The 18,733-nt window shown below is 40.8% G+C and overlaps 2 protein-coding genes across 3 annotated transcripts; both read left to right on the top strand.

Annotated features, from left to right (window-relative positions):
• The first annotated feature begins 256 nt into the window (after nucleotides 1-256).
• Nucleotides 257-6,383, top strand: LOC109876644 (serine--tRNA ligase, cytoplasmic). Its single transcript, XM_020469032.2, has 11 exons — nucleotides 257-548; nucleotides 1,523-1,593; nucleotides 1,750-1,833; nucleotides 1,927-2,085; nucleotides 2,270-2,413; nucleotides 2,544-2,699; nucleotides 2,882-3,103; nucleotides 3,347-3,476; nucleotides 5,142-5,299; nucleotides 5,412-5,541; nucleotides 5,764-6,383. Exons 1-11 carry the CDS (start codon nucleotides 413-415, stop codon nucleotides 5,919-5,921), a joined length of 1,548 nt encoding a protein of 515 aa, XP_020324621.1. The 5' UTR covers nucleotides 257-412; the 3' UTR covers nucleotides 5,922-6,383.
• Nucleotides 6,384-12,058: 5,675 nt separating this feature from the next.
• Nucleotides 12,059-18,729, top strand: LOC109876645 (transmembrane protein 106C). Of its 2 annotated transcripts, none has more exons than XM_020469034.2 (8): nucleotides 12,059-12,170; nucleotides 12,928-13,186; nucleotides 13,307-13,370; nucleotides 15,134-15,293; nucleotides 15,417-15,557; nucleotides 15,738-15,787; nucleotides 16,742-16,795; nucleotides 16,908-18,646. In XM_020469034.2, the coding sequence occupies exons 2-8, from the start codon at nucleotides 12,976-12,978 to the stop codon at nucleotides 17,026-17,028; spliced, it is 801 nt and encodes a 266-aa protein (XP_020324623.1). In that variant the 5' UTR covers nucleotides 12,059-12,170; nucleotides 12,928-12,975; the 3' UTR covers nucleotides 17,029-18,646. The 2 variants fall into 2 exon arrangements, with proteins under 2 accessions (XP_020324623.1, XP_020324622.1); XM_020469033.2 differs by having other exon boundaries at nucleotides 12,134-12,265; nucleotides 16,908-18,729.
• The last annotated feature ends 4 nt before the right edge of the window (nucleotides 18,730-18,733 follow it).

Below are 18,733 nucleotides of genomic sequence, written 5' to 3'. Positions count from 1 at the left end.
CATCTATTGCACCTTGCCTATGCCGCTCGGCCATCGCTCATCCATATATTTATATGTACACATTCTCATTCACCCCTTTAGATTTGTGTGTATTAGGTAGTTGTTGGGGAATTGTTATATTACTTAGATATACTGCAATGTCGGAACTAGAAACACAAGCATTTCGCTACACTCTCATTAACCTCTGCTAACCATGTATACGTGATCAATACAATTTGATTTTTTAAATTTAAGGGAGTTGTACTCCAGTCTAGTAGGTGGCGGTAATGCAACATTCATTGGATGCCATCCACCGTTAAATCTCATCGAAGAAGGAAGTGACGAAATCGTTTGTGCCGCTGGTTCTTTTCACACCGGCTGCACCGTTGTTACTCTGCACCGTTTTTGACAGTCATCAAAGCGTGGAATCATCATGGTGCTCGATTTAGACCAATTTCGAACCGATAAAGGCGGTGATCCTGATGTAATCAGAGAAACTCAAAGAAAAAGGTTCAAAGATGTGTCACTTGTGGATAAACTAGTACACGCAGACACAGAATGGAGAAAATGTAAGTTCCGACTGCAAGCTAGCATTCATTGAATCGGATGGTGGTGTCCACTCACATGGCTTGCTAGCTTCATGCATTTATTATAGGTAGTTAAAAGCTGGCCTTGTAGTCACCCAGATACAAATTAAGAAATTGAAGCATAATACGTCAGTTCACGTTTTTAGAAAATGTATAGTGAATTATCTGCCTGGATATTTTCAGCTAAACTCTGTTTAGTTGGTAGCCTGCGCTAGCTAGTTAGTCACCGGTAGATAGCAAATGACTGTATAGCCAGTTAGCTATCCAGCTACGTTAGTTCACTAACCACAACCAATACATTTTCTTTCCCATGTCTTTAGTTAGGCTATACCTGATATGTCGTTCAATGTTGTTTAACATTAATTTAGCTAACTAAAATAATGTATGCTTCAGTAACTAAACTATCAAGGAAAACCCAAACGATGGTTAGCCACGTCATCCTATCCACACTGACTGTAGCTCCAATCTGATGCAATCCCCGTCCAACGTACCCATAGCAAATGCATCAAAACGTCTCCTCTCAGCGTCCCAGAGCTGTTATTGGGTCTTGGCTAGAAGGGATCCAGCTTTTGCCAGAATGTACTTTTCGTAGTAGGTTTAGGATAATTTACTTAGCTGGTTAGGATAAGTAGGTGAAGGTTAGGAAAAGGGTTAGCTAAAATGCTAAAAAAACATATAAACTTTTGTTGTAAATTTGACAAGCTGGATCCCATCTATACATGACCCTGTTATTGGAACAAGATGGAAAATAGCGTGGATGCAGATTTGACTGAGATTGAATGTTGGACTACTCAAGTCTACATTGTTATGGTTATGGGGGTCTCTTCATTGTCGCCTGTGAGTGTCACTGACGTTAAAGCTACTTGTCGTGATACCTAGGTTCAAGACACAACCACCATTAAATTGATTCATGACGTGCATATGACGCTGACCCTTGCCCTTTCCATGCTCATCAGGTCGTTTCACTGCCGACAACCTCAACAAGGCAAAGAATTTATGCAGCAAGACAGTTGGAGAGAAAATGAAGGTAGAGCCTGTGAAACTGCTGGTGAACTATATAGGCTTTATGTAACCTACATGGCTACATGTCCCCCCCATCAGTCTGAAAGCGTTATGTTCTATTCTATATGCAGATAGTTTCTTTCTACCAGTTCACCCTGTTCTGTGCCTTTTCTGTATACAGAAGAGGGAGCCAGTTGGGGATGATGATGATTCTGTCCCAGACGACGCCCAGAACTTGGAGGCCCTAACGGCAGACACACTATCGGTAGGTCAACTCGCTAGCCAGCAGTTCATCTATATGCTGATTGACTTGTGGGTCCCATACTCATGGGTATGTTTCATGTCTATTTTTTTCTAGCCCCTCACGGTCACCCAGATCAAGAAGGTCCGTCTGCTTGTAGATGAGGCAGTGCAGAAATCTGACGGTGAGAGGGTAAAGCTGGAGGAAGAGCGCTTTCAATACCTGCGAGAGATCGGCAACCTCCTGCATCCATCTGTGCCCATCAGTAATGATGAGGTGGGTGTCATGGAATTTGAATTCCCATCCGCAATAGGGAGATGGATGAAAGTTCACATTGCCTCGGGGAGAAAATTCAAATTCTCATGCCTTGTCCGCTGCCTTTGTCTCATGAATGAATTTTGTTTTGCCTCTTGTTTACTTGTCTACTCTGTAGTTTACCTTGTCGCTCTCTCCCTGCCAGGATGCTGATAACAAAGTGGAGCGCACCTGGGGAGACTGTACTGTGCAGAAGAAGTATTCCCACGTAGACCTGGTAGTCATGATCGATGGCTACGACGGAGAGAAAGGAGCTATAGTGGCTGGGAGCCGTGGCTACTTCCTCAAAGCAAGTTCTTAGTCACTGTCATATGTAGCCAATACACTCACAGGCCGATTCATACCAGGTGTAATTCTGTTAAACTCAGTGTATCCTTGATAGTTATCCTTACTGACTGTTTCCTTTTTTGTGTTTGTAGGGGCCGCTAGTTTTCCTGGAGCAGGCATTGATCAATTATGCTCTGCGGATGCTCCACAGCAAGAACTACCAAATGCTCTACACCCCCTTCTTCATGAGGAAAGAGGTCATGCAGGAGGTGGCTCAGCTCAGCCAGTTTGATGATGAACTTTACAAGGTATGATGGATTTGAAACTAATCTTCCTTTCATTCCTATTGCGGGATAAGGGCCCCGATATGTTTTTTTTCTTCATGTCTCTTAGTTTTGTTGCATGTTAAGACAAATATGCATTTTTGATCATTTTGATATGTGGGTTTTTGTATGTAATGTATTCTCTGCCTTCCCTCCTTGTCTCTCAGGTGATTGGGAAGAGCAGTGAGAAATCTGAGGATGCAGCCATAGATGAGAAGTACCTGATTGCCACCTCAGAGCAGCCCATCGCAGCCTTCCTGAGAGACGAGTGGCTGAAGCCAGAGGATCTGCCAATGCGCTACGCCGGCCTCTCCACCTGCTTCAGACAGGAAGTGGGTTCCCACGGGCGTGACACCCGAGGCATCTTCAGGGTGCACCAGTTTGAGAAGGTAAGTGGACATTTTCTCAAAGTAGACATGGTGGGTGTGTCATGGTCAGTGTAGAAAAGGCAACATCTTTGTTGTAGTGCTTTGCATTTTATAGGCCTAATTGGCGAAGGATAAAGTCTGGATATTATTGACAATTTACAGATCATGTCAAAGGATACTCGTTTCCAGAACAGGTCATTTTTTGGGGGGGTGGGCCTCTGCTAACGATTGCGAAATACTAATGAACATGCTCTCTGCCCCCAGATAGAGCAGTTTGTTTTTGCCTCTCCTCATGACAACAAGTCCTGGGAGATGATGGATGAGATGATTGGGACGGCTGAAGAGTTCTACCAGACACTAGGGATCCCCTACCGCATCATCAACATAGTCTCAGGTAGGTCCTGTAGATAGTCCTCCCCAACACGTCTGTTCCTCTCTGGGACAGAGACTAATGATCACATAGCAATTCCATACGCGGTTGGCCCAAAGATATTTGTGTTTTGGATCTTCCTGTAAGTAAATCCATAGAAAGGTCCTTTTTGGAGGAAGAATGATTGGCAGACCTGTATCCAAAATGATTGAGAAATAAAGGATTAAGTTTGGGAATTGTGACATTTTGGGCTTACCCAAGGTTTCTGTACGACAACACAACAATGAGGCTGTAGTTGCTACAACAATGAGGCTGTAGTTGCTACAAATCCTGTCTTGATGTCATTTGAAACCTTGTGTGCTCTGAAATACAAGTTTTAGATTAAATGGATAGTGCTATATTCTGAGTGCAGTTTAAAGGGAGTTGAGGGTAGTTTTGTGCGCCAATACTAACTAGCGTTAGCGCAATGACGAAGTCCTGTTTCCCCTCTGAATTTTTTTCAGCAGTGGTGGCAAAGGTGGAGGCGGTTCATTGTTGCTACTAGCGTTAGTGCAGTGACATGTTACCTTTTGCCAGTCATTGTGCTAACTCTACTTAGCATTGGCTCGCGAAATCGCCTTCAACTTACTTCAAACTGCACGCAGGGTCATACCTGGGGTCCAAACCATACATTGGTATCCATAAGACCATTTGACTCTGGGTAAGTAAAATAGGGCATACAAGTCCAATGCAGCTGTTTTTCTTTCTCAATATCAAATTATTTCTAGGTAACCAATTTAAAGTACCTTTACTGTGATTTGTTTTCAATTAAAATGGTCAAAAAGAAACAAAAGTAGCTTCTTAGCAAAGAGCAATTTCTCAAGCAAGAATTGTGCTTGGACTGTCTGGGAGTGGGGATGGAAAAACTGAAAACTAGCTGTTATTGGCAGAGGTTTGGAACTCTTATTGGTCTAAACTAATTTACCACCAAAGCTCCATCACACCAAAACAGGCTGAAATTTCAGGTGATCTTTTCAAATGGCTCTTACACTAAAGCATCCTCATTTTCACAATATTATTCTAACCTCGGTGTAAAATATAGATAAAACACAGGGATATCACGTTTTTGACTGCACTGGGCATTTATATTGATACTTTGGGCCTTTGGCAATTAAGCCCCTTCTACATCACCGGAGTCAGATGAACTTGTGGAGAAAAAATGTCTGCGTCCTGTATGAAGGATGGTGGAGGTAGTTTCACGAGCCATTGCTAACTAGCTTTTGCTCAATAACCGGAAGCCTATGGTATCCATGAGTTCATATGAATCTGGGGAAGAAGATAAAGGACTTCATTGCCAAAATCCTGAGGTATCCCTTATTGCCAGAATCTTGCACTATACTTTTAAGTATACATCATGACAATAACAGTCACTCATAAATGTTAACTTGCCATTTAAAAAAAATACCCTTCTCATTGTAAGGTATTACAATGACCTTTTATCCTGTGTGATTTATGTGACATATAACGGACATTTCCCTTGCAAGCTGTCTTACTACCTACATGTCTTTTATTTTTTTCACCTTTATTTAACCAGGTAGGCTTGTTGAGAACAAGTTCTCATTTACAACTGCGACCTGGCCAAGATGAAGCAGTGCGACACAAACAACAGAGTTACACATGGGATGTCTGTGTTTGTCTGCTCCCACCCAGGTGCTCTGAACCATGCAGCCAGTAAGAAGCTGGACTTGGAGGCCTGGTTCCCAGGCTCTGCAGCCTTCAGAGAGCTGGTCTCCTGCTCCAACTGTTTAGACTACCAGGCCCGTCGGCTGCGTATCCGCTACGGACAGACCAAAAAGATGATGGACAAGGTGAGCATACCCAGTCTTTAAATAGAATCTGGATTTTCTTCCATAATCAAAAAGTCATAGTAAGATGGAATATTTGAACCAGTTTTAAAACCACACTTCCTGTGTTCTTCAGACTGACTATGTGCACATGCTCAACGCAACCATGTGTGCCACCACACGTGTAATGTGTGCTATCCTGGAGACGTACCAGACCGAAGAGGGTGTGGTCATTCCAGAGGTACTCCGGAACTTCATGCCTCCAGGTGAGAGACAGTATTTATTTATATTTTTTTTGTGAAGGGGCCTGCCATACTTTTGTCCTGTGCATGGAAGATGGTGGTCATGAAAGGTTGTCTTTCTCACAGAGTACTTATTTTTCTAAATGTCTCTAGAGTTGTAGTTGGTTCTATGCATATTTGATGACTAGTATTGCCATAAACTGTGTGGGGACATCATTTTCATTCGTCTCCTATTCATTTTCTTAGGTATGACAGAGATGCTGAAGTTTGTGAAGCCTGCGCCTATTGACGTGGAGACGTCCAAGAAGCAGAAGAAGCAGCAGGATGGAGGGAAGAAGAAGAAACAGGGAGGTGGAGACCAGCTCCAGAACCAAGTGGAGAACATGTCTGTCAACGATTCTTAGACACCATCATCATTCCTATCCTTAAGTTCCCGTCACTTATTATCACAGAGCCCTGTCCTACTGTAGAACCAGAGGACTTTGGAAAAGGGAAAGGCCATTGGCGTTGTTAGGGAAACAGCTTGGGGGTAATGTTGGGTCTGCTGCATGCAATTATCGTCACTAAGATCCAAACAAAGTCTATCAAGTCTGAACTCTGGAATTCTGTTAAATTTCGTTTGAAGCAAACATGCGACATCTTGTATATAAGGTGCTTTAAGAAATAGGGTTGCTTTGATGTTCTGAACTCAATTTTAATTATCTTATTGCACATCACCATAAATCGCACATGTAATCTGGACCCATTTTTTTCCTACATTGTTGCTTGCCTTGAGGTCATTTGCTTCTAATTACGTCTGTATGTACTATTGTAAGACGAGGCATTGATAAAGTGGTGCGCTGTAACGATACAAAATCTGAATGACACTTTCCTGATGTTTTTTTTCTTCTCCCTCCGATCTGAGAGATGTCAGTGCCTGCAATAGCAATACCTGCAAAACAGTCACATAGCGTCTGAAGGTTATTCGATTAATGCTATTAAGTGAGAAGTTCATTTTGGTTAGTCATTTACCTCCCGAGACTTTACACACAAAGCAAGCTCGCCACCTGACGTCAACAGTGCTAAAATAGAGTTATTTAAAAGGGTTAAGATCCCAAATTGAACAAAGAGTTGTATTATTGCGTAACAGGGCCTTTACACGTCATTTACACCCAGGGATCATGAACCAGTTGATTCAGTGGTGTAACATCCTGAAACCCTAAACTTTCATCTGTTGTTCCAGGAGCACAGCCCTGCCAAAGATGAGTAATATCAGACAATAATGAAAGCGGAGTGCACACTATTAGAGGTTTCATACATGACAACTGACTTCAAAACAGCGTGCATAATATTTTTCCTAATGTAATATATATATTAGTAACTCTGTATTGTTATTGAGGATGGGAGGGAAAAATTTTGTGAATGTTCTTGGCCTCTTGACTGGCTTTTTTTGGTCTAAGTTTCTGTGGCGTGTTAAGGTGGTCCATCCTGAGGGCATGCAAATTTGAATGAAGCTGTCCAGACGTCAGATGACTAGTGTGTCATTGAAGTACTGTTAGTATGATTGTTTGGTTTTGTCGCTAATAGATAAAAAAAAATCAAGGCTCATGAAGGAAGCAATTTTATCAGTGTCTAACATGGTTTCAATGAACAGTTTTTCAAAAGATCAGATTGATTTAAATATTCATATTCAGTGGTTGAGCAAGGCCCTGTCCTTTGCCCTCCATTAGATGTCTGACACAGTCGACAGAAAAGCTGCAGAAGAAGAGCAAAGTTAGTTTTTGTCCTTGAGCGGGATTGACATTTTGGAGCACAAAACCAAGGTGAGAGCCTACTCAGTAAGCAAAATGGCATACAAAATACACATTTCAGTAATATTGTCCTGACATTAACATCTTGTGCATTTTAGTTGCTGAATGAAAGGTAAAAATACATGTTCGCTGGATGTAAAAATGTTATTTGCAGACATTGTAAATAAGTATTTTTCAGTTATTGATTCTATGGTCAAATTTCAGCTGCTACACATTCGCATTACAACACAATTGTACTTTTTTCACACATTTTAATAGAAAAGAGGAGCCAAATTAAGAGTGCAACAAAATATGTATTATTACTCCCATCTATCATGCAATTATGCTTGCATTTCCTAAATCTGGGAGCAATGATGTTTAGAACAAGTAGAACAACATGCATAATAAACCAACAGACCAATTCAACTACAATAACATTCTGAGTAATGGTTAGAGATTTTATTTTCTCACTATTATTGTGATATGTTGTCGTTTATCTATCCTTAGTTGAATGCACTGACTGTAAGTCACTGGATATGAGCGGCTGCTGAATGACCAAAATGTAAACGTAAAAACAAACACTTGCAAAGCATGCTGGCTATTAATGAGCTCTGCCCCCAAACAAGTACAATTTGGTTGGTGCAGACCAGATCCAAATCTGAACGAATCATAGACGTTAAAGGCTGTGTTTCACAAGTTTGAACATCACAGTACAGTTTTGTACAGTAGAACACAAGAGTACACTACAGGACAGTTCAGTTTTATTCAGTAATGGACAGTACCGTACAGAATAGTTAATTAAGTAGAGTACAGTTTTGCTTCAGTAGTACATTACAGTAGAGTACAGTTTACTACAGTAGAGTATATTACAGTAGAATACATTACAGTAGAGTACAGTTGACTTCAGTAGAGTAGAGTAAAGTAAGATACATTATAATACACTTTTCTTTACTGTAGGCTAGTGTGCTCCACTTCATTGTACTGTACTGGACTCTACTGTGCTATACTCTAATTTTCTGTACTGTACTGTGTATTGTAATGTACTGTGCTGTCCAAACTTGTGAAACATAGAAATCTGAACCCATTCTAGACATCTATGTTTGGGCTAAATCGGGATATTTGGGACAAATATAGGCTGGATCGGACATCTGTGATTGGTTCAGATTTGTTTCGGACCGGTAAGTCCGTGGACGTTGAAATCAAGGACTGCACCAAAAAAAAAGACGCTACCTAACGTTAACTGCTTAGTTGCGTAGGGTCCAACTCCAAAGGAATAGCCTAGGGTTTAACTCCAAAGGAATAGCCTAGGGTTTAACTCAAAAGGAATAGCCTAGGGTTTAACTCAAAAGGAATAGCCTAGGGTTTAACTCAAAAGGAATAGCCCAGGGTTTAACTCAAAAGGAATAGCCTAGGGTTTAACTCAAAAGGAATAGCCTAGGGTTGAACTCAAAAGGAATAGCCTAGGGTTGAACTCAAAAGGAAGAGCCTAGGGTTTAACTCAAAAGGAATAGCCTAGGGTTTAACTCAAAAGGAATAGCCTAGGGTTTAACTCAAAAGGAAGAGCTTAGGCTCCAACTCCAAGGTCAGAGCCTAGGGTTCAACACCAAGGTGAGAGTTTAGGGTTAATCTCCAAGGGAAAATGAAACTGCTTCATTATGATGAAGTCTAAAAAGGAGAAATGTACACTTGGTTTACAGAAGTAATTGGGCCCCTTACATTTTCTGTGTTTCTATGGTGTTGTGTAATACAACTGCCCCATCCTCCCTCTTCCAATAATCTTAATTTAGCTTTTTATCACTCTCATTCTTCCCTCTTTTGTCTTGTGTTCCCCAGTTTATGCTGTACACGTGCCTCCTCTCCTCTGTGTCCTTCTGTGCCGTCCTCCCGACCACACCCAAAATCATTGGCTTTTTGTTTATACACCCAGCTGCAGACATGTACCAATGTTACATGTTCCAGAGCTAGACATTTGTGAGTACAGGGAAATAATTCAGTCTTGATTTCAGGGCACATCACTAAAAGCATCTATGGGTTGTAGATTGCAGATCTCTTATCTTTTTTTATTTCCTTGCTCCTCTTCCCAGTATTACCTGCTGGTGTTCATTATCGCAGATGCGTTTCGTAGAGAGAGGAGTCTCAGAGGAGAACGGCTGCATCTGACTGTGGAGGCGCTGAGTCACAAGATTAGATTAAAGAGACTTAGTTGGTTTAAAACTAATAACAGTTTTGTAGTTTGTGTCAACTGCTTGTTTTTATACAGTGTATTTTACAATTTAATATTTTCTACTTCATTTCTGTACCTTTAAAAAAAATAAAGTTCTGCAGAGGGAGAATGTAGAGCTGCGGATGAGACTCAATGCATCAGGAGATGTGAGTGAGGAAGCAGTAGGCCTACACACACACACACACACACACACACAGTCTTGTACAGCTAACCTTGTTTGGACACACAATTCAGTCCCATTCAAAATCGTATTTTCCCTAACCTCTAAACCTAATCCTAACCCGTACTTTTCCCCTAACCCTAACCTTAATCCAAAACCCTAACCCTAGCCCTAGCTCCTAAACCTAATTCTAACCCTAACACTAATTCTAACCTTAACCTTAAACCCCCTAGAAAAAGCATTTGACCTTGTGGGGACAAACAAAATGTCCCAAAATGTGTGTTTGTTTCCTATTATTGTGGGGATTTCCCCATAAGAACAACAATACAGCCATGCATTCATCACACCAAACTGAAATCTGTTGAAAAACCTTTTCTTAATTTCACTCATTTCCAGTAACATTTCTCCTCTGTGATGACACAGCCCCTTTACTGAGAACACAGGAACTGAACATGACATACACATGAAGAGGAGTGGACTATAATGCTTAAGGTGTCCGGATACCCAGGTTTGTTTTGCTCATAGCAGAACTCGGCTAGGCAAAGTCTGTGCTCGCATACTCCCTTAAAATACCTTTGTTTGACAAATGAGGAAAAAAATGGCAATGTAAATGTTTGTCCCTGTTGAGATGCCGTAGCCAGTACACTTCCTCAAAATATCATGAAGTAAGACAACTCAAGAAATATGTCATTAATTTAGACCTTTTGTCTAGAAGATCTTTGTGGCAATTTTTTTAAAATCTAGCCAAGATGTTGGTGCAGTATTTGCATGAAAACTAGTTGTCTGTCATTGAAAGACAACAAGCACTTCATTCAGGGTTTCCTACTGTTGACCAATCACCGGCGAAGGGGGGTAGACTTCGGCAACTGAACTTCGACAAACCTGAAGATAACAAAATGTGTGTCAACAGCTGAAAAAAACACTGCCGAACACCAAAATGAACAAGAATGTCACAAAATTCCAAAGCATACAGTGGAAACAGTTCGCACAAACTGTTTCGACTGGGAAGCACATGGTAAGCTTTTACAGCATGCTTCCCAGTTGAAACAGTAAGGTTTACCTTATGCTTCCCAGTGTTTTGAGGACGTTTACTTGTTGCTATGTCATCTTAAGATGGGCAAACAGTAATGCCGCTTTTTCTTCATTTTTTCAAGCTAATATATTTTAAGGGAGTATAAGAGCGCAGATGTTCACTTCGCCTAGCTGAGTTCTGCAAGAAGGAAACCAAACATAGTATCATCAAATCAAATCAAATTTATTTATATAGCCCTTCGTAAATCAGCTGATATCTCAAAGTGCTGTACAGAAACCCAGCCTAAAACCCCAAACAGCAAGCAATGCAGGTGTAGAAGCACGGTGGCTAGGAAAAACTCCCTAGAAAGGCCAAAACCTAGGAAGAAACCTAGAGAGGAACCAGGCTATGTGGGGTGGCCAGTCCTCTTCTGGCTGTGCCGGGTGGAGATTATAACAGAACATGGCCAAGATGTTCAAATGTTCATAAATGACCAGCATGTTCGAATAATAAGAAGGCAGAACAGTTTTTATTAACAGAACAGTATGGTGAAACCTTTATGCAACACACATGTTGAAGATGTACCACATGACTCTAACTATAATGTCTGAATAAAACAGTAAATACTCGTTGGATACTGTATGTGTTGTCTTTAATATACTTTATTTTCCAAGGATCATGCACTTTCTCTCTACATTTAGTCTATGGATATACATCACAGGAGGCTGCTGAGGGGAAAACAGCCCACAATAATGTTAGAAGGGAACAAATGGAATGGATTTGATACCATTCCACTTATTCCACTCCAGCCGTTACCACGAGCCTGTTCTCCCAATTAAGGTGCCACCGACCTCCTGTGATATGCAGTACCAGTCAAAAGTTTGGACACACCTACTCATTCAAGGGTTTTTCTTTAGTTTTACTATTTTCTACATTGTAGAATAATAGTGAAGACACCAAAACTATGAAATAACACATATGGAGTAATGTAGTAACCAAACAAGTTTTAAAACAGCTTAAAATATATTATATATTTGAGATTCCTCAAATAGCCACCCTTTGCCTTTGACAGGTTTGCACACTCTTAATAAAGTAAAGAAAAACTCTTGAATGAGTAGGTGTTCTAAAACCTTTGACCGGTTGTGTACATTACTTTATTTCAATATTATTTTTATGTAGGGAAGTGCAAAACGGAAACTTCGCAAACTTCTTTCAAAATAAAAAACTGTAGGCATAAATCCTGGTTTGCACTGTACCTTTAAGAAGATTTTCAAGCGCCAACTAGAATTAAACCGATTGCAAGCCCATCAACAACCGGGGTGTAAACATTAATCCTCACAGTTTCAAAAAGTTCCGTTTTGTAACTAAAACTATTGGACAAATTCAGGTAGCTCCCGCCCCGTTTAGTTCAGTTTACTTCCGTTTAAGAAACGCTTTGCAACATAATCTGCGGAATGAATACACCCCTGCACAAGAAGGAACTGCAAAGTGAGTGTCACGAGCTGCTGGCAAAACAACACGATCAATGACTTGATAGCCTTGCCTGAATGTTCTTAGAAATATCGTCAACCAAATATATAAAGGTAAGACAACTATTATGTCTGAAGACGCAAGCCTAGTGCAGATTGTGCACCTTGGTAAACGTTGACAGCTAGCTAGTTAACTTTGCTTGCTAGCTAACAGCTCGATAGCTAAGTTAACTAGCTGCTTACCTTACGTAACTTTACCGCTAGCAAGATAGCTCAAACATTCTCGACCGCAGTGGCACGAAGCTTGCTGTTGTTATTGTGCTTTGATTCGACTAAGTAACTGATAGTTGTGTTGTTGTTGGACATAATACGTTACTAGCCAATGTGTAGCTAGCTAGCTATTGTATTGTGACAGTGTTCATAGCTATGTTTTTAAACATTTTATGGTCATTGTTCATGCCTATCCACATACTTCCACGTTTGACATTAAGAGGCCACGCCATCCGCCATTTATTCCGATTGCCATATCTGTGCTACAGGGTATAGTAGTAGTGCCTGGGACATTATGTGCTTTGAGGCCTGGCGTACTGGCCAACGTCTGTGTAGTCTGGAAATCCCAGACCTACTGTAGGGCAACACAACTGGAACATTGTTTACATTGTGGGAGGCAACCCATCTGCAGTAGGCTAATAATTTTAAATACAATTGCCAAACGTTGATTATTAGCCTAAATAAGTCCTGCCCTTTACTCAACTTTTATTTTTGCTGTGCCCTAGGGTCTGTCCTTTGAAAAAAGGCTGGCTTGATTATCTGCCAGCCAGCTCATGGGCACTCAATGGTCCCGAAGCGAAAGCGACAGCAGTCTTCTGCTCGTCCCGGAGGTTGGGACAGGGTGGCAGACGGGAGATGATGATGATGACTCGCTGGATGGACTGGACAGACAGGAGGACATTGCTCGGTTCCCTTATGTAGAGTTTACTGGCAGGGACAGTATTACCTGTCCAACATGCCAAGGCACTGGCCACATCCCCTCAGGTGAGGCATTTCCTGTCTGGATTTCTGTCCTGCATTGATTGCTGTACTGATGTGGTAGGGATCATTATGATGGTGTTCTCCCATTTGACTTGTCCCTCTTCTGTGGGCATTGTCTTTCAGAGCAGGTCAATGAGCTTGTGGCTCTGGTTCCCTACAACGACCAGAGACTTCGGCCCCAGAGAACGTACGTTTTACAGCTAACCCGTTTTTCTCACCAGCTTATATCTGGATCGGTCACATACAGTTGAAGTCGGAAGTTTTCATACACTTAGGTTGGAGTCATTAAAACTAATTTTTCAACCACTCCACAAATTTCTTGTTAACAAACTATAGTTTGGGCAAGTTGGTTAGAACATTTACTTTATGCATGTCACAAGGAATTTTTACAACAATTGTTTACAGACAGATTATTTCACTGCATCACAATTCCAGTGGGTCAAAAGTTTTCAAACACTAAGTTGACTGTGCCTTTAAATAGCTTGGAAAATTCCAGAAAATGATGTCATGGCTTTAGAAGCTTCTGATAGGCTAATTGACATCATTTGAATCAATTGGAGTTGTACTTGTGGATATATTTCAAGGCCTACCTTCAAACTCCGTGCATATTTGCTTGACATCATAGGGAAATCAGCCAAGACCTCAGAAAACAAATTGTAGACCTTCACAAGTCTGGTTCATCCTTGGGAGCAATTTCCAAACGCCTGAAGGTACCAAGTTCATCTGTACAAACGATAGTACGCAAGTATAAACACCATGTAACCACGCAGCCGTCGTACCGCTCAGGAAGGAGACGCGTTCTGTCTCCTAGAGATGAACGTACTTTGGTGTGAAAATTGCAAATCAATCTCAGAACAACAGCAAAGGACTTTGTGAAAATGCTGGAGGAAACAGGTACAAAGTATCTATATCCACAGTAAAAACGAGTCTTATATCGACATAACTTGGATGGCCGCTCAGCAAGGAAGAAGCCACTGCTCCAAAACCGCCATAAAAAAAGGCACACTACAATTTGCAACTGCACATGGGGACAAAGATTGTACTTTTTGTCCTCTGGTCTGTTGAAACAACAATAGAACTGTTTGGCCATAATGACCATTGTTATGTTTGGAGGAAAAAGAGGGAAGCTTGCAAGTCGAAGAATCCCAACTGTGAAGCACAGGGGTGGCAGCATGTTGTGGAGGTGGCTTTGCTGGAGGAGGGACTGGTGCACTTCACAAAATAGATGGCATTATGAGGAGGGAAAATGATGTGGATGTATTGAAGCAACATCGCAAGACATCAGTCAGGAAGTTAAAGCTTGGTCGCAAATGGGTCTTGTCTTCCAAATGGACAATGACCCCAAGCACACTTCCAAGGTTGTGACAAAATGGCTTAAGTACAACAAAGTCAAGGTATTGGAGTGGCCATCACAAAGTTCTGACCTCAGTCCTATAGAACATTTGTGGGCAGAACTGAAAAAGCCTGTGCGAGAAAGGAGGCCTACAAACCTGACTCGGTTACACCAGCTCTGTCAGGAGGAATGGGCCACAATTCACCCAACTTATTGTGGGAAGCTTGTGGAAGGTTACTCAAAACATTTGACCCAAGTTAAACCATTTGAAGGCAATGCTACCAAATATTAATTGAGTCTATGTAAACTTCTGACTCACTGGGAATGTGATGAAAGAAAGAAAATCTGAAATAAGTCATTCTCTCCACTATTATTCTGACATTTTGCTTTCTTAAAATAAAATGGTGATCCTAACTAACCTTAAGACAGGGGATTTTTACTAGGATTAAATGTCAGAAATTGTGAAACTGAGTTTAAATGTATTTGGCTAAGGTGTATGTAAACTTCACCTTCAGCTGTACATAACCATCACATTCTGTCATTTTTAGTTGGTTCACAGTATGTTTTTTTGGGTAACATTGATTGTCAAAGTAAACGGTAAGTGCTATGTTTGACAGGAAGCTGTATGTGGTCCTCTCGGCGGTGCTATGTCTCCTGGCTTCCTCGCTGGTGGTCTTCTTCCTCTTTCCTCGCTCTGTCATGGTGGAGGATGATGGGATACGCTCTGTCACCGTGCAGTTTGATCACATCAACACTAAAGTCCTCATAAATATGACAGTAAGTCAGTAAATCGCGTGAAGATGTACTCTGTTTAGTTGGAGATAAGATGGTCATTTGACTGTGCCTGCTGTTTATGGTGTGTTCTGCTGACTGTTCATTTTCCCTGGTCCTATTTGTCAGAGCTCCTTGAACTTCACCAACTCAAACTTCTTCACAGTGATGGTGGATAGTCTAAGCTGCCAGGTTCTCTATATGAAAACAGTCATAGGCACCATGCAGCTAGATAACGTCATCACCATCCAGCCCCTGAGCCAGACACAGGTAGGGCCTGCTGCAGTCTTAGACGCAGTGAACCATCACTTGGGACACATTCACTCCATTTTATATGTAGTTTAATGATTGACTTGTATACGTTACTTGCTTCGAATATACGTCTTGTTTGCATTTCCTGCCAAAATTTCATTTGACTTTTGGTCTTGACTATTTTATTTTTTACTACAGGTGAACTTCACAGTCAGCGTTCAGATCAGTGGAAGCACCTCCTATGTTTAGTAAGTTAAAGGGACCTGTAAAGACCTGTGTTTGTTGTTTTTGTTTCAAGTAATTGTAATTGTTAATATATCAAATGTTATTTGTCACATGCACCGAATACAACCAGTGTAGATCTTACTTACAAGCCCTTAAAACCTCTTAAGGATCCACCCCTTAAAAAAAAAAAAAAAGAAATCCCCCTAAAATGACACCCAAATCTAACTGCCTGTAGCTCAGGATATGCATATTCTTGGTACCATTTGAAAGGAAAAACTTTAAAGTTTGTGGAAATGTGAAAGGAATGTCAGAATATAACACAATAGATCTGATAAAATAAAAAAAGTTATTTTATATTTTTGTTGTTACATCTTTGAAATGCAAGAGAGGCCATAATGTATTATTCCAAGATTTTGTCCACTAGAATGCAGCAGTGTATGTGCTTTTTTTGTGTGTGACTGATCCTATGAACCATTGCATTTCTGTTCAAAATGTTGTATCAAGACTGCCCAAATGTGTGTGATTTGTTTATTAATAACTTTTCAAGTTCAAAATTGTGCACTCTCCTCAAATATTAGCATGGTATATTTCACTGTAATAGCTACTGTAAATTGGGCAGTGCAGTTAGATTAACAAGAATTTAAGCCTTCTGCCAATATCAGATATGTCTATGTCCTGGGAAATGTTCTTGTTACTTACAACCTCATCCTAATCACATTAGCTCATCCATCCCATGGATGGGACACCGATCCTGAATACGTTTTTAATTAACCAACAATGCAGTTTTAAGAAAAGAGTTAATAAAATATTTACTAAATAAACTAAAGTATCACAATAACGAGGCTATATACAGGGGGTACTGGTACTGAGTAAATGTGTGGGGGTACAGGTTAGTTAATGTAATTTGCACATGTAGGTAGGGGTGAAGTTCTATTTGTGATTGTGAAGAGGTTCTAACCACTCTTTCCACCCTCCAGTGCCTTCTGCACCATGGCAAGCATCAAGGTTCACAATATCTTGGTTATCATGCAGTAAGTATATCCTACCTCGTAATTGTGAAACCGTAGCACTTCCATCTCTACCTCTTGCCATTTTGTCTTATATTTCAACGTTTTTAATCATAACTGTGTTCTTCGTTCCCAGGACATCTGTGAAAACCTCCTACATGATGCGCACGGCTCAGAATACCCTGGAAGCCTATCGCTACATTGACTGTGGTTCAAACTCCACGGTTCACCAGCCCCCACGCCGACTGTGGCAGTAACCCTCCCTTCCTCCCTCACCACTAAAATCACCACCAGCCAGTGGTGAGGCCAAGAGTCCAGCAGCAAGGGACAGAGGGACCAAGATGCTGGGAGCCAGGCGACTTGAACCAGGGAATATTTCCAATCATTTCAGTCCAAGCATTTGTTTTGACTTCAGGATCATTAAGTTTGATCACTTGCCTTCATAAATGCAACAAACACCAGCTCTTCAGTAAATTATATTTAGCTGTTGTGCATTTTGCTGAAATTCAAGGCATGACTAATTTACATCCTGTTGAAGCTGCAACAATCTTGACTTTAGGAGGGAATTAGTTATCCTTTTGCTTGAGCACAGTTACCGGTGTTACTACTGAATTATGACTACGTATCCTGCTGTGCTAGTCCTTGAGCTTTCGCTCACATTTTTAAGTGTCCTTTGGTGTGGGTCCTATGATTTCATGGACTTGGCACAGTAGGAATGTATAAAGTGGCTGATATTTTATTGCGCAAGAAGGGAGATTTGCTTCCTGCTATTTATATCTGGGACAGGACTAGTCGAGGGATGTGCCTAAGACAATTTGTTTGCACCTCAAAAATGGTACATAGGGCTATTGTTTGTATCTCTGATTTATTTTCTGCTTTTTAATAAGGGAGTTACTGTCAGCAGGTACTATCATAAGTTAATACACTCCGTTTTGGTGTTTCCCTCTGATTTACTAAGCATTTATACTAGTACAAGATTACACATAAGAGTAGTAATATATGATTCTAAAGTCCATAAAAAGGCAGGTTTTCTTCTTCTTTGGGATCGAACATTTTACTGCCCTTTCATTATGGGGGGGGGGGGGGGGGGACTGCAAATGTTTTGCAAGAGCATGATTAGCTGGTGTATCCAACTATCATGTCGAAGTACCACGTTGTTGACATGATTGTTAAAAATGTAATACTAAGAGCATAGTCTTGCCAAGTACACAGCACACTAGCACAGTGTAAGGACCTCTGTCCGGAGGCCCAACTTGGACTTAATAACTCCGTAATGGCTTGCTAAAGGGCTCTTTAATGACAGCCACTGCAGTATTAACCAGGTCGGCATGACTAAAACGTCATTAACTCACTCACTGTCCTATTGTGTTGGGTATCTTCGTAATGGCGTTTACATTCCAAAGCACAGCCTCTTGTTGTCATAGACTTTATAATTAAGCTGATGAAATTACTTGAAATTTGGTTTCGGAGTTTGGAATTTCTAGAGTGTAAAAGCGATAAGCTTGTGTGGTATTTCCAAGTTAGTGGATTGTTTTGTTTAATTTAGCTCTGCTGGTTAGATCTTTTGAATTGTGTTTTGTGTTTTTGAACAGGGTTTATTGCACTAAAGGGCAATGGAGACCGTCTGAGTGCCAATCTGTTTGTGCTATCATGCTAACTTCCTGTCACTCATTGTCATGCAAAACATGTTTGGCTTGACAATGACAGCAATGACTTGGCAAGAGCTCAACCAGATCTGAGACCAGGCTACAATGGAGAAAGGTGAAAACAGATGGTGAGGTGTAAAACAACAAAAAAACACGTGTTTTGTATGCTGAAGGAATATGACAGAATCATGCCTTTTAGGGGATGAAATTGAGGAAATGTATGTATTTTTCAAATGCCAAAATTCTAAAATGGGGAGAAAAAAAAATAAGGGAATGTTCAACTAATAAAGATGGTTACTTTTTTAATGACAACATG

Source organism: Oncorhynchus kisutch, linkage group LG17 (assembly GCF_002021735.2).
Source record: "Oncorhynchus kisutch isolate 150728-3 linkage group LG17, Okis_V2, whole genome shotgun sequence".
Classification (NCBI taxonomy): Eukaryota; Metazoa; Chordata; class Actinopteri; order Salmoniformes; family Salmonidae; genus Oncorhynchus; species Oncorhynchus kisutch.
Note: the sequence above shows the minus strand (reverse complement) of the source record. Positions and strands in the feature narration are given on the sequence as shown.